This window comes from Mustela nivalis (assembly GCF_964662115.1).
Source record: "Mustela nivalis genome assembly, chromosome: 11".
Taxonomy (NCBI): domain Eukaryota; kingdom Metazoa; phylum Chordata; class Mammalia; order Carnivora; family Mustelidae; genus Mustela; species Mustela nivalis.
The window spans coordinates 56,478,263-56,497,573 of record NC_139030.1 but is presented as its reverse complement, the minus strand read 5'-3'; the positions used below and the strand labels follow the sequence as shown (position 1 = coordinate 56,497,573).

At 34.2% G+C, this 19,311-nt stretch overlaps 1 protein-coding gene across 11 annotated transcripts in view; it reads left to right on the top strand.

Moving 5' to 3' along the window:
• Positions 1 to 19,311, top strand: part of SLC4A10 (solute carrier family 4 member 10) — a 307,876-nt gene that overhangs the window by 98,631 nt on the left and 189,934 nt on the right. For all 11 annotated transcript variants that reach the window (XM_082691268.1, XM_082691263.1, XM_082691261.1 and 8 more), the window contains one exon: positions 16,146 to 16,227. In XM_082691268.1, coding sequence (XP_082547394.1) covers positions 16,146 to 16,227 — 82 coding nt within the window. The remainder of the gene's footprint in view (positions 1 to 16,145; positions 16,228 to 19,311) is intronic.

Genomic DNA, 19,311 nt, shown 5'->3' with positions numbered 1-19,311 from the left:
TTCATCATTTTTTCTCACAGCTTCATTATGTTCATCCCTTTTCATTTTAAAATTTCTGCTCTCACTTAGCTCTTTCTGTACAAAGAATATATTCTTTACTCTCTGTTTCTTTAAGTTCTTCCTTTAAGACCTTTCTTCATTTCATAAAAAAAGCATGTTCTATCATTCTATTGCATTTTAAAGAAGTACTTTTAAATATCTACCCAGTTATGCTCACTGTTTTGATGCAAAGATAGTAATTTATTTATCTATGTGCTTCTGTTAAGTTTTCCAGCATTTAACCTCTGGAAATAGGAATATTGAAAAATTGTTTATATTAGTGAGAAATTAGATAAAAATCTAAGTGACCAATACCACAGGAAAGATTAACTAAGCTGTATGTCTTCAACCTTTTTAAACACTTAAATAGCCACTAGGAGTGCCTGGGTGGCTTAGTCGGTTAAGTGTCTATCTTTGGCCCAGGTCATGATCCTTGCATCCAGGAATGGAGTTCTGTATTGGACTCTCTTTTCAGCGGGAAGCCTGCTTCTCCCTCTGCCTGCCGCTTCCCTTGCTTGTTCTCAGGCACTCTCTTTTTGACAAATAAACAGAATCTTTAAAAACAAAACAAACAAAGAATAAAATATGTAACCACTAGATAGTATAATTTGGAGAAGTATAAATATAAAAATGTTTGTTTTCTTGTTAAGGTAGGCCAAGATATGCTGCAGTAACAACTCCAAAATCTCAATGGTTCATACAATAAATACAATAAATGTGGGTCAGGGCTGAGACTGGGAACTTCTCTTTCACATGAATTCATTCAGGAATTCAGACTAAAGGAGGTTTAATGATTTTATAGCTGTACCACCTGGACTACCTGATCTGTACCCCTGGGAAGAGAGGAGGACAAAGCAATCACACTCATTTCTCTGTACTTTGGCCCAGATGTGACATATCATCACTTTGCTTATGTCCCTTTGGTCAACACTAGTTACAACAATGGCCCGAGAAATGTATAATGTTTTTCTTGTATCCAGGAAGAGAAAGAAGACAACACAATTTTGTGAATGCTAGTAATAACCACATTTTAAGATTAAGAAATCAATATTTATAACTATATGCTTATATATTCTTATATAGATTAGAGGAAAATGTAGAAAATTATAAGATTTCAGAAAGAGGGCTTGAATGACATTTACTTTTTTCCCTAAAATATCTGTTGTTACTGTTAATGCTGTTTATGTGGTATGTTAAAATTGGGAGAAAAATGGCTAAACTTTGAGAAAATGAAGCAGTATGTCACACAGTAGAAAGAACATGAATTTTAAAGTCATATAAAATTTGATTCAAATCCTAATCCTGCCTCATATTAGTTGTGCAAGTTATACTCATGGGCAGATCATTTAACCTATCTTAACTGAGCTTCAGATTCCTCATATTTGCAGTAAGGATAAAAATATCTACCTTCTAGAACTTTTGGGAGGATTATATAAGATAAAGTGTATTTACTTAACTAATATTAATATAGAATTCCTATGTTAGCATGGGAGCAACATGTAACTCATGTAATCTTCATAAAAACTATATAAAGTAAATACTATAATCCCCATTTTGCATTTGAGGAAACCGAGACACAAAGAACTTGCTCAAATTGAAATGGTTAAGGGTTTTTAATTTTCTTTCTATATATCCCTTGCATTTTGAAATTTTGAATTAGAAAATTTAAGAACACAAGTGTTTTTGGTTGGTTGGTTTTGTTCTTCTTTAGATCTAAAGGGGAAAGTAAATAAAATGGCCCTCTCCACTCCCTTTCTCACATTTTTGACATTTGTATTAGAAAAGCACTTTGCTTAAAGTTCGTATTAAATATAAAAGAAGTCAATTTTTTGTAATTGCATCACTAATCATGTTTCCACCACTTTATTCACGATATTGTAGAGCATATCACTAATAAAAAATTACTGAGTTTAAAGAAAAAAAATCACCAAACTGGATAGACTTGCTTATTTTGCTTTTTAAGTATTTAAACACTACACTTTCCATAACTCATGGATATACTTGAAGTATCTCCTTTCACTGCTCGTTTTCTTATCACTGAAGTTCATCTTCTAATGTTTTATTTATCTTACTCCTTGGTACTGTTTTAGTCATCTAAAAAATCTTGAAATGTTTCTGTTCATTTAATTCATAATGCTTTATAAATACTATTTTATTATCCCATTCTCTGACTTGGTTTGGTTTTGCTTATATTAGAAAACTTCTTTCCATCTGACTATTGAATTATTGAATATCCAAACCCACTTTACCTATAAATCATTAAAATACAGGCATTAAAGCTTATTTATGCTTTAGTAATTCATATAATTGACTAACGTGTAGGTCGGCCAACTCAGATCTGTCCTAATTTATGATGAGGAGACCAAATTCTTACCTAGTGCTCTAATTTCATAGATTCTTACAAAGTTGTAAAGAACAAATCCTTACTGTGGAAATGGTAAAAATTACTAATTAGGGTCTCCTTGTAGCTCAGGCAGTTGAGTGTCTGATTTTGTCTTGGGTCATATTCTTGGGGTCCTGTGATGAGCTTTGCACTGGGCTCTGCAGTCAGCGGGGAGTCTGCTTCTCCTTCTCCCTCTCCCAATGCTCCTTCCCCTCCCCCTGCTCATACTCTCTCTCTCAAATAAGTAAATAAAATCTTAAAAAAAAAAATCAAAACCATGGTGAGCTACTAGGTCACACCAGTCAGAATGGCTAAAATTAACAATTCAGGAAACAACAGATGTTGGTGAGAATACGGAGAAAGGGGAGCTCTTATATTGTTGGTGGGAATGAAAGCTGGTGCAGCTACTCTGGAAAATGGTATGTGTTCCCTCAGAAAGTTAAAAATAGAACTACCTTATGACTCCTAAATGCACTCCTAAGTATTTATCCAAAAGATGCAAACATAGTGATTCGAAGAGTCACATTCACCCCAGTGTTTATAGCAGCAGTGTTCACGATAGCCAAAATATGCGAAGAGCCCAGATGCCCAGACAAATAAAGAAGGTATGGTATATATAAAAAATGGATTATTACTCTGCCTACAAAAAAGAATGAAATCTTACCATTTGCAGTGACAGAGGGTATTATGCTAAATGAAATAAGTCAGTCAGAGAATGACAAATATCACATGATTTCACTCATATGTGGAATTTAAGGAAACAAAATGGATGAACATGGGGAAGGGAAGGAAAAATAAAATAAGATGAAGACAGAGAGAGAGACAAACCATAAGACTCTAAACTCTGGTAAACAAACTGAGAGGTGCTGGAGGGGAATTGGGTGGGGCAAAGGGATAACTGGGTAATTGAGTGATGGGAATTAAGGAAGGTACTTGATGTAATGAGTACTGGGTGTTATAAATAACTGGTGAATCACTAAATTCTACCTTTGAAACTAATAATGCACTCTATGTTAATTAAGTTGAATTTTAAAATTTTCTAAAAAGAAAAAAATTGCTGCTTATATTTTACAATATATACAATGATTTTATTCCCTTCTTATAATTGATACTAATTGATATTATAAGTCCATAGTGTATCAGTAAAACTGTCAGGATTTGGGCTGACAGGAGCTGAGAAGGTTATTGACATATGGAAGAATTATATATATATATATATATATATATATATATATATATATATATATGGCTAAAGCACAGATAGCTACATAAATGTAAACCAAAAATGACCCTTAATTACACTGAAGCATAAAACAATATAAAAAGAAATCAGCTATTGTACAACTAGAAAGGATTCTAGAAATCACGAAGTTGATTTTTAAACTCATTTTTACTTTCTTTATTTTTGTTTATATCATTCAGTTTTTTGGGCTCAGAATTCCTTGTTTCTCAGATATCCTTTCTGAGATCATTGCTTTTTCTGAAGTATATACTTTGAAATCTTTTTACAGAGGATGCGTTAGTGAAAATTCTTATAATTTCTGTTTATCTGAAGTGGGTTTCTTGAATCATAACTTAGCTGGGTGTCCACTTCTAGATTTACAGTGATTTTTCTTTAGCTTTCTGAAGCTATTGTGTTACTGTCTTCTGGCCTCTATTTTTGTTTGTCATTTCTATGTAGGTAATCTTTTCTTTTTCCTTTGCTGCTTTAAAATGTGTCATTTTGCAGTTTCACTTGATATGAAGAAGTGTGAATTATTCTTTAATTATCCTGTTTGTGATTCACTGTGATTCCTGAATCTGTGGATTCATGTATTTTATCAATTCTGGAAATTTTTCACCTATTATTTTCAAATAGCACTTCTTCCTCATTTTTTCTATTCTTGTCTTCTAGAAATCCATTTAAGTATATGTCAGACTTTATCATATTATCCTCATTTTAAAAATTATCTATATTAGGGACGCCTGGGTGGTTCAGCCAGTTAAGTATCTGCCTTCAGCTCAGGTCATGATTTCTGGGTCTTGGGATCAAGCCCTAAGCTGGGCTTCCTGCCCAGTGGGGAGTCTGCTTCTCTTTCTCCCTTTGCCCCTACCCCCGTTTGTGCGTGCTCTCTCACTCTCTTGCCCCCCTCAAATAAATGTATAAAATCTTCAAAAATTATCTATTTCATACTTTTCATATTCTTATCATTCTATGCTATATTCTATGTAATTTTTTCAGATCTTTTTGCCAGTTCCCTAATTTGTATATCATTTGTCCAGTCTACTATTTTATTCATCTATGGAGTTTTCAATTTTAAGGATTATATATATAAGTATCATATATATTATTTTTCTAACTTTTAGAAGTCCAACATTTTCATATTAAGATTCTTGTCCTGGGTTTTAGAAGTTTCTTTCCCAGGCATTTGGATTGTTAGGAGAACAAAATCAGTAGCTTGGTATTTTAGTATCCAGTCTTGCTCTGGGTCTAACTAATCTCTTTAACCCTTCCTCAAATAACAGGGCTTTTGTCTTGATACTTGTGACTGAACTACTACTTTGCCCCCTTGTCTGCCTGACAAAGATGCAATAATCTTTTAAAATTCAGCTCATGTGTCTCTTTCAATGGAGTCTTTACTGACTTTCTTGGAGAAAAATAGTAACTGTTATGGTTGAATGTCATCTATATGAATTTCTTTCATAATGCCATTGTTGTTGTACTTATTATGAAACTTAAAAGTTCTTTGAGGGAAGCAACAGCGTTTTTTAATTTTGGGGACCCTAATGATACAGATAATTACATAAATAATAGTAATAGAAGATAACATTTTCTGAGAACTTGATTAGGATATTCAAGGACTTTACATGTATTAATAAGTCACTTGACATACAGATTACATAAGATGTCTAAAATCACACAACTAGGTGTTAACTGAAACAAGAATTAAATTCAGGTATAGCCCCACTTGCAAACTCTCAGTGTTTATCCAGCACTGCATTTTTCTTGACCTCCTAAATGGGAGCATCAGCAGCAGAGGGATAGCTTTACCAGCAAGAACTTGAACCTGAGCACCAAACAAGCCCATGGGGATGTGTCAGGTGCTTAAAGCAGAACACAGTGGGACAGATGAAGGAAGGCCTACAAGACAGATGGAGCTTTGTAGGACACTTACGAGCAAGCAACATGAAGAGAGAAAAGACAGCAGGAAGCAACAATAAGGATACCTAGCAGCCATTAATATTATTTTCTGGGTACAAATTGGGTTCATGTGTAGAACTGAGGCTCTAGAAGGACTCTTAAGAAAAAGGCAGGAATCATCCACAATTCAAAACAAATTGAGGGGATGAGATGGGAAAACAAGGCAGGAACTCAGTTGCTCATGTATCAGTGCCTTTTAAAATACTATCAGCTAATCAAAACTGGTCTTAATTTCTCAAACACTTTTTATCCTTAAACTGTCAGATGTTAGGCCCAGTAGGAGAGCTAGTATTCTTTGGGTTACAATGGCAGTAATAATAGCAATACTGTATATGCTGATGAAGTTAACCCTGAGCCAGAAATAACTTACCATTACAAGATTTTACATTTAATGACTTAACTGTACGCCACCAACTGGTCTTTAAGGTTTACATGGGTGGAGTGTTCCAAGTAAATAAGATGAGAAAAATCTTGAAATTTTTACATGATGATATAGTTTATGCCTTTTTAGCCCTATTCCTCTAATAGCATTTTATTCTTCAACTCTTATCCTCAGTTCCATTTTTTTCCTTACATCCTTAAAGATGAAATAACAGGTGGCTCAGATAGTTAAGCATCTGCCTTTGGCTTAGATCATGATCCTGGGGTCGTGGGTTAGAACCCCACATTAAGCTCCCAACTCAGCAGGGAGTTTGCTTCTCTTTCTCTCTTTGCCTCTCCCCTTGCTTGTGCTCTCTCTGTATGTATGTCTCTCTCAAAATCTCAAAACAAAAATAAAGAGGAAATAACACATTTACTTTGTGTAAGTAAATGAAACCTAACTGCCATCTCCCCAACTCAGTATTTTGGAAAGGCACTCAACTGACTCTTTGTTAAAAATACATAGGAATGGGGAAGGAGTGATTATTGGACTACTTTATTTTTTAAACAAAATTTAAAAAGATTTATTTATTTGGAGAGAGAGAGAGAGAGATAATGAATAGGAGGGGCAGAGGGAGAGGGAGAGAGAATCCCAAGCAGACTCCATGCTGAGTGCAGAGCCAGGCCTGACGTGGGGTTGCCTCCCAGGATGCTGAGATCATGACCTGAACTGAAACAGGAGTTGAATGCTCAACCAAATGAGCCACCCAGATGTCCCTAGGCTACTTTAGAATAAATATTTCCTATGACTTAATTAACATAGTATATAAGACAGATTTAACTTGTATTGCCATGAGATGGTATAGTCTACATTTTAGAGTGGATACTGTATTCTAAATACCTGGCTTCAAAGCAATGTCCTAGTAAATAGGTAGGTTTATTTATTTTATGAAAATATAATATGTGAAGTGAATTTCGAAGTTAGACCTGGATTATGCTTAGGTTCCATTTTGGCTAGCATTTATTGAACTCTTATGATATGTTAATTTCTAACATGATGCTTTCATATCTCTTGTTCTATTTAATATAACATAGTAAAATTAGAGATTAAATGGTTGACGTTTTATGCTTGTATAATACTTTAACTTACATGGTAATGAAAAAATATCCTTTAGGGTAAATACAGATGCGTATATTGAATATTAACACTGAATCCAAATGTTAATGTTCTGTTTTCTTAATTTCATAATTTAAAGTAAAAGGTAATAAAAATAATGAACACTTAAAATTTAGCTCTCAGATCATGTTTATAAAAGATGTGTGTCTATATATTTTTTCTCATTAAATCAGTAGTGGAAAATGTTTCATTTATATTAACCAAGATAGTAATCCATAGTTTGAGAGAGACCCTGTAAACTGAGTTAAAAAGATAATTTTTTTCTCCATCATACTTGAATGGAGAAGAGGAAAAATTAACTGTTTGCACTAAAATGTTTTGTTTTGTTGCAACATAGAAAAATAACCAAGCAAAATATTATATTCCATATTTTTCATCAATTTTTTTCCCATCTTTACCATCTGCTGTATTCATTTATCCAATTTCACACTTACCTCAATGTGGGATTGGGGGCTGGAGTTAAAAGGATAATCTTATCAAAAAGCACTTTGGTGCCCATAAGTGACTCTCAATCTCACAAAGCAAACTGAAGGTTGCTGGGCGGAGGGGAGCCGGGAGAGGGGCCTGGGGTTATGGACACTGGGGAAGGTATGCGCTATGGTGAGTGCTGTGAAGTGTGTAAACCTGGAGATTCACAGACCTGCACCCCTGGGGATAAAAATACATTATATGTTTATAAAAAAATAAAAAAAAATTAATTCAAAAAAAGCACTTTGGTGCCTGTGTGTTTATTAGGTCATGAAAATATTTTATAATATTAAAGAAAATATTTTGAAAAGGCAAAAAAAAAGCTCATGGGTAGAAATGTATATTGACATTTCTTGAGTTAGGGGGAACATTCTTTGCAAGTGTAAAATACTCCTACTTGATTAATTATTCTTTTCCCAATCCCTTTCACACATCTAGAATTTTATTTATGTCCTCTTCTTCATTTCTTTCAGAAATTAATTATTCTTGAATTAATCATGCCTATTGAGAGTTCTTTGATGACTCACTGTTTCCCACCATTTTATCCTCTACCCTTCATTCAACAGTATTTTATTTTTTGATAGATATTTCCTAGTCCAAGTTTTGTATGTAGGTTGCCATTTTGATTATAAGTCCGTTTCCAGAAATTTAATGTCATGGATTTTAGTCACTAAACATGACACAAATGTTTAGGTTAGGGTTACAGCAGGAAAGAGATGATACTTGAAAAGCGTGATAAAAAGTTTAATGAAGGGACTATTTTTTAAAGGCATAAGCAGGATAAAGGGAAATCAACAGAGTTGATGAAATCCCAGGAACTGGCAGCAACAGAAAACTGTCACTATTTCTAGGCCTGAAGCTGCAAGATATGGGAATAGTTAATGTAAACTGGCAAGATCTAGAACTATAGGGGAGTAGATGACAAGATACTGTCTGTGATAAAGGAATACAGCCATTGCCAACTTATGGCTCAACAAGGCCCATATCTCTTGTTCCCACCATCCAGTCTCATTCTCTCATTGGCTGAGCTAAGGAGACAGCTAGATAGCTAGGGGTCCTGGTGATGCAGTCCACAAAGATATAGAACATAGTGGAAAAGAGGAGTGGAAAGAGGTTCTGTAATGGCTAGTGGCGTGTATATAGCATACCATATTATCTTAATAACTAATAAAAAGTCAGAAAATGTGGTTGCTTTTTTAAAAATTTGAGTATAGTTGACACACAATGTTACATTAGTTTCAGTGATTTGACAAGTTTTTACATTATGCTATGTTTGCCGCAAGTGTAGCTACCATCTGTCACCATACGTCCCTATTACAATATCATTGACTATATTCCTTATGCTGTACCTTTTATTTCCATGATTTATTCATTCCATAACTGGAAGCCTGTATCTTCCACTCCCCTTCATCCATTTTGCCCAGCCCCCACCCACCTCCCCTCTGGCAACCATCAGTTTGTCCTCTGTATTTATAGGTCTGATTCTGCTTTTTGTTTGTTTATTCATTTTTAAAGGTTCTGCTACAAGTGAAATCATATGGTATTTGTCTTTCTTAGTCTAACTCATTTCATTTAACATAAATTCCCTCTAGGTCCATTTGTGTTGTCTCAAATAGCAATAACCCATCCTTTTTTAGGACTATGTAATATTTCATTACATATCTTCCTTACTCATTTGTCTATTGGTGGACACTTAGATTTCTTCTATATCTTAGCTATTGCAAATAATGCTGCAATGAACATAGGGCTGCATATATGTTTTCAAATTAGTGTTTTATTTTCTTTGTATAAATACCTGGTAGTGGAATTATTGGATCATATAGTAATTCTATTTTCAAATTTTTGAGGAATCTCCATACTGTTTTCCATAGAGCTGTATCAATTTACATTCATATCAAGAGTATATGAGGCTTCTTTTTTTCTGTACATCTTCTTTAACACTTGTTATTTCTTGCCTTTCTGATTTTACCTATTCTAACAGGTGTAAGATGATATCTCATTGTGGTTTTGATTTTCATTTCCCTGATGATTAGCTCTATTAAGCATATTTTCATGTCTGTGTCTATAGGGTATTCGTATGTCTTCTTTGGAAGAAATGTCAATTCAGGTCTGTTGCCCATTTTCTTTTAAGATTTATTTATTTATTTTAGAGAAAGAGAGAGAGATCATGACTTGAGCCAAAGCCAAGAGTGGATGTTCAACTGACTGAGCCACCCAGGTGCCTGCTTCTGTGCATTTTAAATCAGATTTCTTTCTTTCTTTTTTTTTTTTTTTTTTTGGTGTAAACAACAGAAATTTATTTTGTCACAATTCTGGTGTCTAAAATTCTGAGATCAAGGTGTCGGCAATGTTGATTTCTCCTGAAGGCTTTCTCTTAGGCTTGTGGATGGCAGTAATATCCCAAGATCTTTGCCTGGTCTTTCTTCTTTTTTGGTGTTGAGTTGTATAAGTTATTTATATATTTTGGACATTAACCCCTTGTTGGATATATCTTTTGCAAATATCTTCTTCCATTCAGTAGGTTGCCCTTTTGTTTTGTTGATGGTTTTCTCTGTTGTGCAAAAGCTTTTTATTTTGATGCAGTCCCAGTAGTTTGTTTTTGCTTTTGTTCCCCTTGCTTAGGAGACAAATCTAGAAAAATGTTTGTATGGTTCAGAGAAAGTACTGCTTCTGTTCTTTTCTGGATTTTTATGGTTTCATGTCTCACATTTAGGTCTTTAATCCATATTGAGTTTATTTTTGTGTATGGTGTTAAAGGTGGTTCAATTTCATTCTTTTGCATGTAGCAGTCCTGTTTTCTCAGTATCATTTACTGAGGAAATGGTTATTTTTAAAAGTTGATATAATAAATAGTTCTAAGGAGGAAGGAGTACTGAAATGAAAATTAACTACTTTGTCTTCTATTAACCCATTCTCAGGTGAGAATTATCAAAAGGATGTGAATAGTTTGAATTGTCTTGCTCATAGGATTACTGTTAGACTTTGTTTTATAAAATTAGGAAAGTGTATTTCTGTGAAAACCGTGCTCTAGAGTTACGGTAAATCAGAAAAATGTATTTTTTGTACATTCATAGAGAGCTTAATGCTATTTTCAAAGAATTCTAGAAGAAACTATTGATATCTTTTTTTTTTTTTTTTTAAGGATGAGACTTTTTTTTTTTTTTAAGATTTTATTTATTTGTCAGAGAGAGAGCACGAGCGAAAGTGAGCACAGGCAGACAGAGTGGAAGGCAGAGGCAGAGGCAGAGGGAGAAGCAGGCTCCCTGCAAAGCAAGGAGCCCTATGTGGGACTCGATCCCAGGACGCTGGGATCATGACCTGAGCCGAAGGCAGCTGCTTAACCAACTGAGCCACCCAGGCATCCCGAAACTATTGATATCTTTATATGACTATTTTATCCCTTAAATGTGCTAGCCCATATTAGTTGCTCTTTCACAAGGGAGTGGACTGATTCAAGGTCACTTCAAAGGTGAGAGCTGAGCTAGAAAGCTCTTTTTTTCTGCTATTGCTCTCTAGTAATTGTTCAGTAAAAATAATGACAGTGAAACTCTTCCCTCTAAAAACACTCCTTGGAGGTAGAAATATTCCCAAATTATATTTATATACATTTGTATTCAAAACACCAATGTCTTAATGTTTAGAAGTAATCAAATAGAAAATTATAAAATGCTTTTGGGTTATGCCAGTTATATGGAGTTTGCCTTTAAAATAGCTGAGTATAAATTCAGTTTAGTCATAAGCAGGGTTTAATTGAAGGGGACCATAGATAATACTATTTGTTACTTCTTTCTTGGGAAGACATGGAGAAAAGTACTTAAGTGGAACTAGGAAGAGCAAGCTATTTACTTTCCTGGTGGAAAGAAAAACAAAATAAAAATAGTTTGCAGAAGATATGTTGATATATTCAATTATAATAATATGTCCCTACACTTAAAATGACAGAAACTTTAAAAATGGAAAAATGGTGATTTGAAAAGTATAGTATTGTTTGTTCATTTGGTTAGAGGCCTACATAAATGAATTTAAGATGTGATGAAGATGTGATTTTTGTGTGACTTGGTTCCTGTTACTGTTTCAGGGCCATAGTCTGTATCAATGTTTTCCATATTGCAGGTCACAACCATTTCTACGTACTGAAGTAAATTTAGACACTTCCACAAAGAAGACATGCAAATGGCTAACAGGCACATGAAAAAATGTTCATCATCATTAGCAATCAGGGAGATTCAGATCAAAACCACATTGAGATAATACCTTACACCAGTTAGAATGGCCCAAATCAACAAGACAGTAAACAATAAGTGTTGTAGATGTGGAGAAAGGGGAACCCTCTTACACTGTTGGTGGGAATGCAAGTTGGTATAGCCACTTTGGAAAACAGTATGGGAATTCCTTAAGAAATTACATATAGAGCTTCCCTATGACCCTGCAATTGCACTACTGGGCATTTACCCCAAAGATACAGATGTAATGAAAAGAAGAGCCACCTGTACCCCAGTGTTCATAGCAGCAATGGCCACAGTCACCAAACTGTGGAGAGAACCTAGATGCCCTTCAATGGACAAATGGATAAAGAAGATATGGTCTGTATATACAATGGAGTATTATGCCTCCATCAGAAAGGATGAATACCCAACTTTTATATCAACATGAGTGGGACTGAAAGAGATTATGCTGAGTGAGATAAGTCAAGCAGAGAGAGTCAAATATGGTATGGTTTCACTTACTTGGGGAACATAAGGAATAACATGGAGGACATTGGGAGGTGGAGAGGAGAAGTGAAATGGGGGAAATCGGAGGGGGAGACAAACCATGAGAGACTGTGGACTTTGAGAAACAAACTGAGGGTTTTGGAGGGGAGGAGAGTGGGGGATGGGTGAGCCTGGTGGTGGGTATTATGGAGGGCACTATTGCATGGAGCACTGGGTGTGGTGCATAAACAATAAATTTTGGAACACTGAAAAGAAATAAAATAAAATGGAAAAGAAATTAAAGGATAGTGACTAGTGTTTTTAAAATGAAATAGAATACCCTGGAATAGAAGATATCATACTGCATTGTTTATAGTTAGGGTAAATGTTGGTTTGTGAAACTTGTTTTGATTACATATATATAAATAAATATGTGACTCTGTTGAGTATATATCTCTCACTATGTGTCAAGCCCCCCCAACAAGATTTTAAAACATTGTTTTATACTATTTACTGGAACAAATCATCTTAAAAATGTTTACCCAGTAGTTTAACAAGGGTCAATTGTATTGAGAGGCAATGTAATAGACTTACGTGTTTTCTCTCTCTCTACAGGGTGCTAAAATTTGTTCTCAGTGAGTAAATACATATGGACATTTGGGTACATTATAGTATTTGATGTTCAACAAATCTGCAAAGGGTAACAGTACAAACTGAAATAAAAATGTTCTTACTGGTATATTTGGGATTATTGTACAACCTGGATTCTCTTCATCACACCCATGTTTACTTGCTCTTGGTAATAAGGAGGAAAGGGAGCACTCCAGTAAAAATTCTTCAATAATATTGAAATTATATTTTGAACTATAACCAAAGTAGAGGAATTTCAGTATATGTATTGGCATTAAGTTGTATCTTGGGAATTTTCAGCATAAAATATTATACATTTGATGTTTCTATGGCCTATCTGGAGAGAATGTTAAGTTATATGAAAATGCAAAATGAGTCACTTACATTGAGTTACATTCATATTCTAGTTTCGAGTTTTTTTTTTTTTTAATGAAACATTAAAATTAGGGCATGTCTACCTGGAATTCATAATGTAATTAAATAATCAACTATTTATATTTGTTTATTTATTTTTAAAGATTTTATTTATTTATTTGACAGACAAAGATCATGAGTAGGCAGAGAGGCAGGCAGAGAGAGAGAGGAGGAAGCAAGCTCCCTGCTGAGCAGAGAGCCCGATGCAGGGCTCCATCCCAGAACCCTGGGATCATGACCTGAGCCAAAGGCAGAGGCTTTAACCCACTGAGCCACCCAGGTGCCCCAACTATTTCTATTTAGATTCCACTTCTACTTCTGCTTCAAAGTTTCATTTTATCTCGATATCTTAACATTAGTTATTTAGTAGAATTATCTTTTGTGTGTGGAGATCTTATATGATATATTATAATAAGGAGAAAAAACATTTTGTATCAGTTGAAAATTGATTTAGGCCCTTGAAATAAGAATGAAATATTTTATCGTATAGGGGGAAATATCTTCTTATATTCTAATTAGACCTTTTGATTTTTCTCTTTTTAAGAGACTGCCATTGTGAGATATAGTGGAATCATGCTTCTTCTGATCTCTCAACATGGATGCATGATTTAGCTCTTGGTGTTCTTCCAAATAACACTCCAGAGGGCAGAGATACATTCCAATGTGACATATATTTGAATATGTCCTGCACAGAGGATAAATGTGATTTGTAAATGTATCAAGAACAGATTCTAAGGAGGCTGTAACTTGCATTTGTCTGGTTCAGGAAAATTTTATAAACATATAATTCTTTAGTCTTTTCTATTGCTATTTTGCTCAGACCAACAGATTTTTTTTTTTTAAGATTTTATTTATTTATTTGACAGACAGAGATCACAAGTAGGCAGAGAGGCAGGGAGAGAGAGAGGAGGAAGCAGACACCCTGCTGAGCAGAGAGCCCGATGCGGGGCTCGATTCCAGGACCCTGGGATCATGACCTGAGCCGAAGGCAGAAGCTTAACCCACTGAGCCACCCAGGCGCCCCAGACCAACAGATTTTTAAAGCTTTGCCAAACACAAGAGCAGTAGGCTCTGAGTCCTATCTTAATTTCCCTTATTCTTTCATTTGTAGGATAGGCTTTTTCACTCTGATTTCAGACACTTTGCCCTGACCTGTCTCAGCCCATGTTGTCTGAAAGACAGAGGATGAAGGCTATAAAACACGGTATTCTACTATAAGTTTTGCTGCATGTGAAGCACATTAGAGCTGATATTTCTAGGTTGAAATATGTCTGTAGTCAGTAATCCTACAGTTGACAATACTGATTTATAAGACACGGAGGCCAAATCTTCATCAAGTTTATGTCTGGGAATTAAAAAGCTTTCAAAGAAGAAACAAATGTATAATTTTTCTACTAGTCAAATACAAGAACAGGCTAAGAAATAGATGTTGAAAGATTCATTTTTCTTTAGTCCACATTTTCATTTCTCCTTTGTGTTCAGTGTTCACTTTTAAGGCAATTTTTATATAAGTGCTCACAATAAAAAAATGTGGAAATAATCTGTATTTCACTTTGCTCAGTATTCTGTATTTTTTCATTCCTTCATCATTAAATGGATTATACTTATCCTTCCTCCATTATTTTACTGAGTACCAAATGTGTGAGTGTATCATTTTGAGCATATGTACAATGTTAAGAAGAGCATCTCCATCCAGCCATTCTAAATAAGTAACAAAAATAATACACACACACACACCTATATATATACACACACCCCAACTAAATGAAGCTTTAATGTATATGATTATAATTAAAAGTTTAGTTTGAATCAAATGTGTTATATTGAAGCAAAGTAATTAGAATTGTAGTTTACGTAATAATTACTACTAATTGCTTTCCAAAGATTAGATCTCGCCAACCTTATTTTAAATGGCAGTGGAATCATTTCACCTTGCCATAGCATTACTAGTGTTAATACTAATGATTTCCATGTTTTCCTTGTATAGTTCAAAATGTCATCTTGTTAACAAGAATTCTTTCTCAGAGATAAAAATGCATGTTAACTAAATTGTCAGGATAACCATTTTCTGTTTTTCATCTCACTACCAAATGATGGCAACTGGAATGTACGACTACCTTTGATTTCATGGAAAATCAAATGACATTCTTTCTCTGAATATACAGTCAACTTAATTTTAGCCTTTTTCTTTTTAAACTAACCCTTGGTAACCTAATAGAATAGTTGTGTACAAGTAGGTTTAAGTAATTGAATTAAACTCCTAAAATATTAGATTATATTATTGTTTATTCTCTGAACTTAAAAGAATATATGTATATGAGTCCACTCTTATCTGTGATTTTGCTCTCCCTGGTTTCATTGATCTGAGGTCAGTCATGGTTAGGAAGCAGATGATCTTCCTTCTGACATACCATCAGAAGGTCCATAGTAGCCCAAGGCTATGTCACAGTGACTGCGTTTTTCACCTCATTTCATCTCAGCACATAGACATTTTATCATCTCATATCACTATAAAAAAGATGAGTATAGCACGATAAAATATTTTGAGAGAGAGATAGACCACATTTACATAACTTTTATTACAGCATATTATAATTGTTCTATTTCATTATTATTATTATTGTTAACCTCCGACTGTCCCTAATTTAAAAATCATACTTTATCATTGATATGTATATATAGCAAAAAATGTAGTTTATATATAGTTTGGCAGTGGCATCCACAGGCTTCTTGAAAAATGTCCCCATGGATAAAGAGGAACTACTGTAAAATCATTTAATTTTCTTTCTTCCCATTCTACAGAGAAATGATGAAGAGGCAGTTGTGGATAGAGGTGGAACTCGTTCTATTCTCAAAACACACTTTGAGAAAGAAGATTTAGAAGGTAAGACCTTTTCCCCCCTTGGGATAGTTTTTGTTATGCTTCCCTAAAATATTTCAAAGAGAAATATGTAATTTGCCACAGTCTGGAGAACTGCAAAAATTGTTATCAGCGTAATGGTGGTGGTGGTGGGTTGTGGATATGATTGTTTTAATGCAGCCTGAAATGTGAACAGGAAGACCTATAAACAGTGAGAAGTATCCATTCATCCAACAGACATTTATTGAATATTCCAGACACTGTGTTGTGTGCAGGTCTTTCAGTAATCATTGCTTCAGGAATTACCATCAGCTGGGGAAGGTTATGACTGACCAGTATATTAGGTGCTATGTGAGAGGTGAGAATAGGACAAGAAGGGCATCTGATCCAGCCTATGTTGTCAGACTAGGCTGTTACTAGAAGAGAGTTAAAGACAACTGACATACGAGTTTTTCTCGGATATGTATGAGAGAGAGGTGGAGGCACCATTTGTGTGTGTTCTTTTCAATAGGAAAGTCAGATAAGTCAACTGGGGGATGGTATGATCTAGTAGTGAAGTGTATGGGATCTGAAACCAAACTGTCCTGGATTAAAATACCAGTTCTGACCCTTATGTACTATGGAAACTTCAGCCAGTTAATTTCTCTACATCTCAGTTTTCTCAGTCAAGATAAGGATAACAGTGCCAAGATATGGAAGCAACCTAAACTGTTCATTGATACATGAATGGATAAGGAAGATCTCTCTCTCTCTCTCTCTCTCACACACACACACACACACACACACTTACACACATGAATATTACACAGACATCCAAAAGAGTAGGATCATTTTTGACAGCATGGATAGACCTACAGGGTAAAAAGTGAAGTAAGTCAGACTAAATAAGATAGGTTTTCACTCCTTTGTGGAATCTAAAACAAACAAACAAACAAACAACAAAAAATGAATAAACAAGCAAACAAAAAGCAGAATCAGAGAACAAACTGATATTTGTGGAAGGGGCAAAATGGGTAAAGGGGAGTGGTTGATATAGGCTTCCAGTTATGGAATGAGTAAGTCTCAGAAATAAAAGGTGCAGAATAGAGAATATAGTCAATGATATCATGATAGCATTGTATGGTGACAGATGGTAGCTATACTTGTGAACATTGTATAATGTATAAAATTTGTCCAATCATTATGCTATAATTACCAAAACTAATGTAATACTGTGTGTCAACTATACTCAAATAAAAAAATACTAAATTTAAAAAATAAAAAAATAAGGGCAACAATGGGATATATTTCATAAAATTTTTATAAGAATCAAGGGGAAAATACTTAGAATAGTACCTGGCATAGGACCTACATAAGTCTTGATGGTTATTACTGAACCACAATTTAACATATATACATTATTATTTTATTTTAATTTTTAATGAGAAATTATTATTAGTGGGATACAAGGTATGTGATATTTTTCATCTTTTGGTTAAAAAGTAAAACCAAAGTAATTGTAAATAAAAATAATCAGAGATAGTTCTTAATAATCCACTACAGCTGAGAAGTAAGGAGTATTCCGTCTAAGAATTGTCAGGTAACGAATTAAATTACAGTAAAATTCATAGTTCTTAGGTCTTTAGCTACAACAATTAAGCAAAAGAAGGATTGATATAATATTTAGAATAAATTTTCAACAACTATACCTACTCAGTACTTGAAGTTTTGCTTGGTGCACAGAAAATATCCAGGTCCAGGAAGGTTGTACTTACTGGGTTGGCATAATGATTTGCTATTCTACCCATATTCATTACAAGAATTGAAGAGAGCAGAAACTTGAAAATTCTAAACTGATAATGGAGACTATAAAGATAACGTCTCCTTGGATTTGAAATGCCTTTGTATTACATTTTTTCCCAGCAGCATATTTACCTTCTTACTTAGGTCTTCAGTTATGCTTGTATTCAGTAAACACCTGTAAGAAAACCCAATAAAGCAGGAAGTTAGTCTAAAAACATGATTACAGGAAAAAGCCATCTTGGGTTTAAAGGTTGTGATGGATAATCTGCACACAGATAATCGAAAGCTAACAGTGGAAAACTTATATTTTTTATTTTTTATAAACATATAATATATTTTTATCCCCAGGGGTACAGGTCTGTGAATCGCCAGGTTTACACACTTCACAGCACTCACCAAAGCACATACCCTCCCCAATGAACAGTGGACAACTTATAAATAATTATAATAAAATACTGATTGTTCCTTTGGATGGAAAATACATAATACAAAAATAGGATTTAATATGTTTATTTTAATTATTGTATCAATGTGTATACATGAATTTTCTCTTACTGGGGATGGTGTTCAGGTGAGGGTGTATTACGGATATTAAAAGAGATTTCTGATAGGCAAATACAAATGGATAAGTCAGATTTTGTTTTGTTTTTTGGTGTCTATAGTGGGCATTTTAATCCCAGAAGTGAATAATTGTGGCTAAGTCACTGGTGATTAAAATTAACATCATAGAATGCAATGTAACATTACATTTAGAATTTCTACGTTTTAGAATTTTGAACTAAAATAAGAAAAACTTATTTTACTTTCTCAGTATTTGTTCTGCTCCCAGCCGTGTTAAGTAGATAAACATCCTAGCATCTGAGGATGTTATATGGGATTCTGCTGTGTTGCACACAAAGAATTAATAGATCTGTTAGTGGTTCCTGGATTGATTACTCTGATTCAGAAAATAATGTGGGGACAATGTGTTGAATATCGTGATTCAGGAAAAATCAACTGAACTGGAAAAATCAGCATAATATAAATGGGTAGAGGGGAGAGTGCCAGGTAGAAAGACAGCATTGCTGAAGGTACCATGGGCAGTAGTTTCTCCTTTTTTGTAATTAAGGAAAAAGACCAGAGTTCCACATTTTAAGAACTCTTAAGTAATGTAAATAAAACATACAGATATTTATATAGATTTATACAGATATTTATTTTAAATAAAATAAAGTTAGGAATTGCTGTGGAAGAAAAACACATATTTTATAAACTCTTTCTGATGAAAGAGATTTTAAATTTGAAAATTAGTGTTTACAGGAATTATGGATATGTAAGAATTATTAA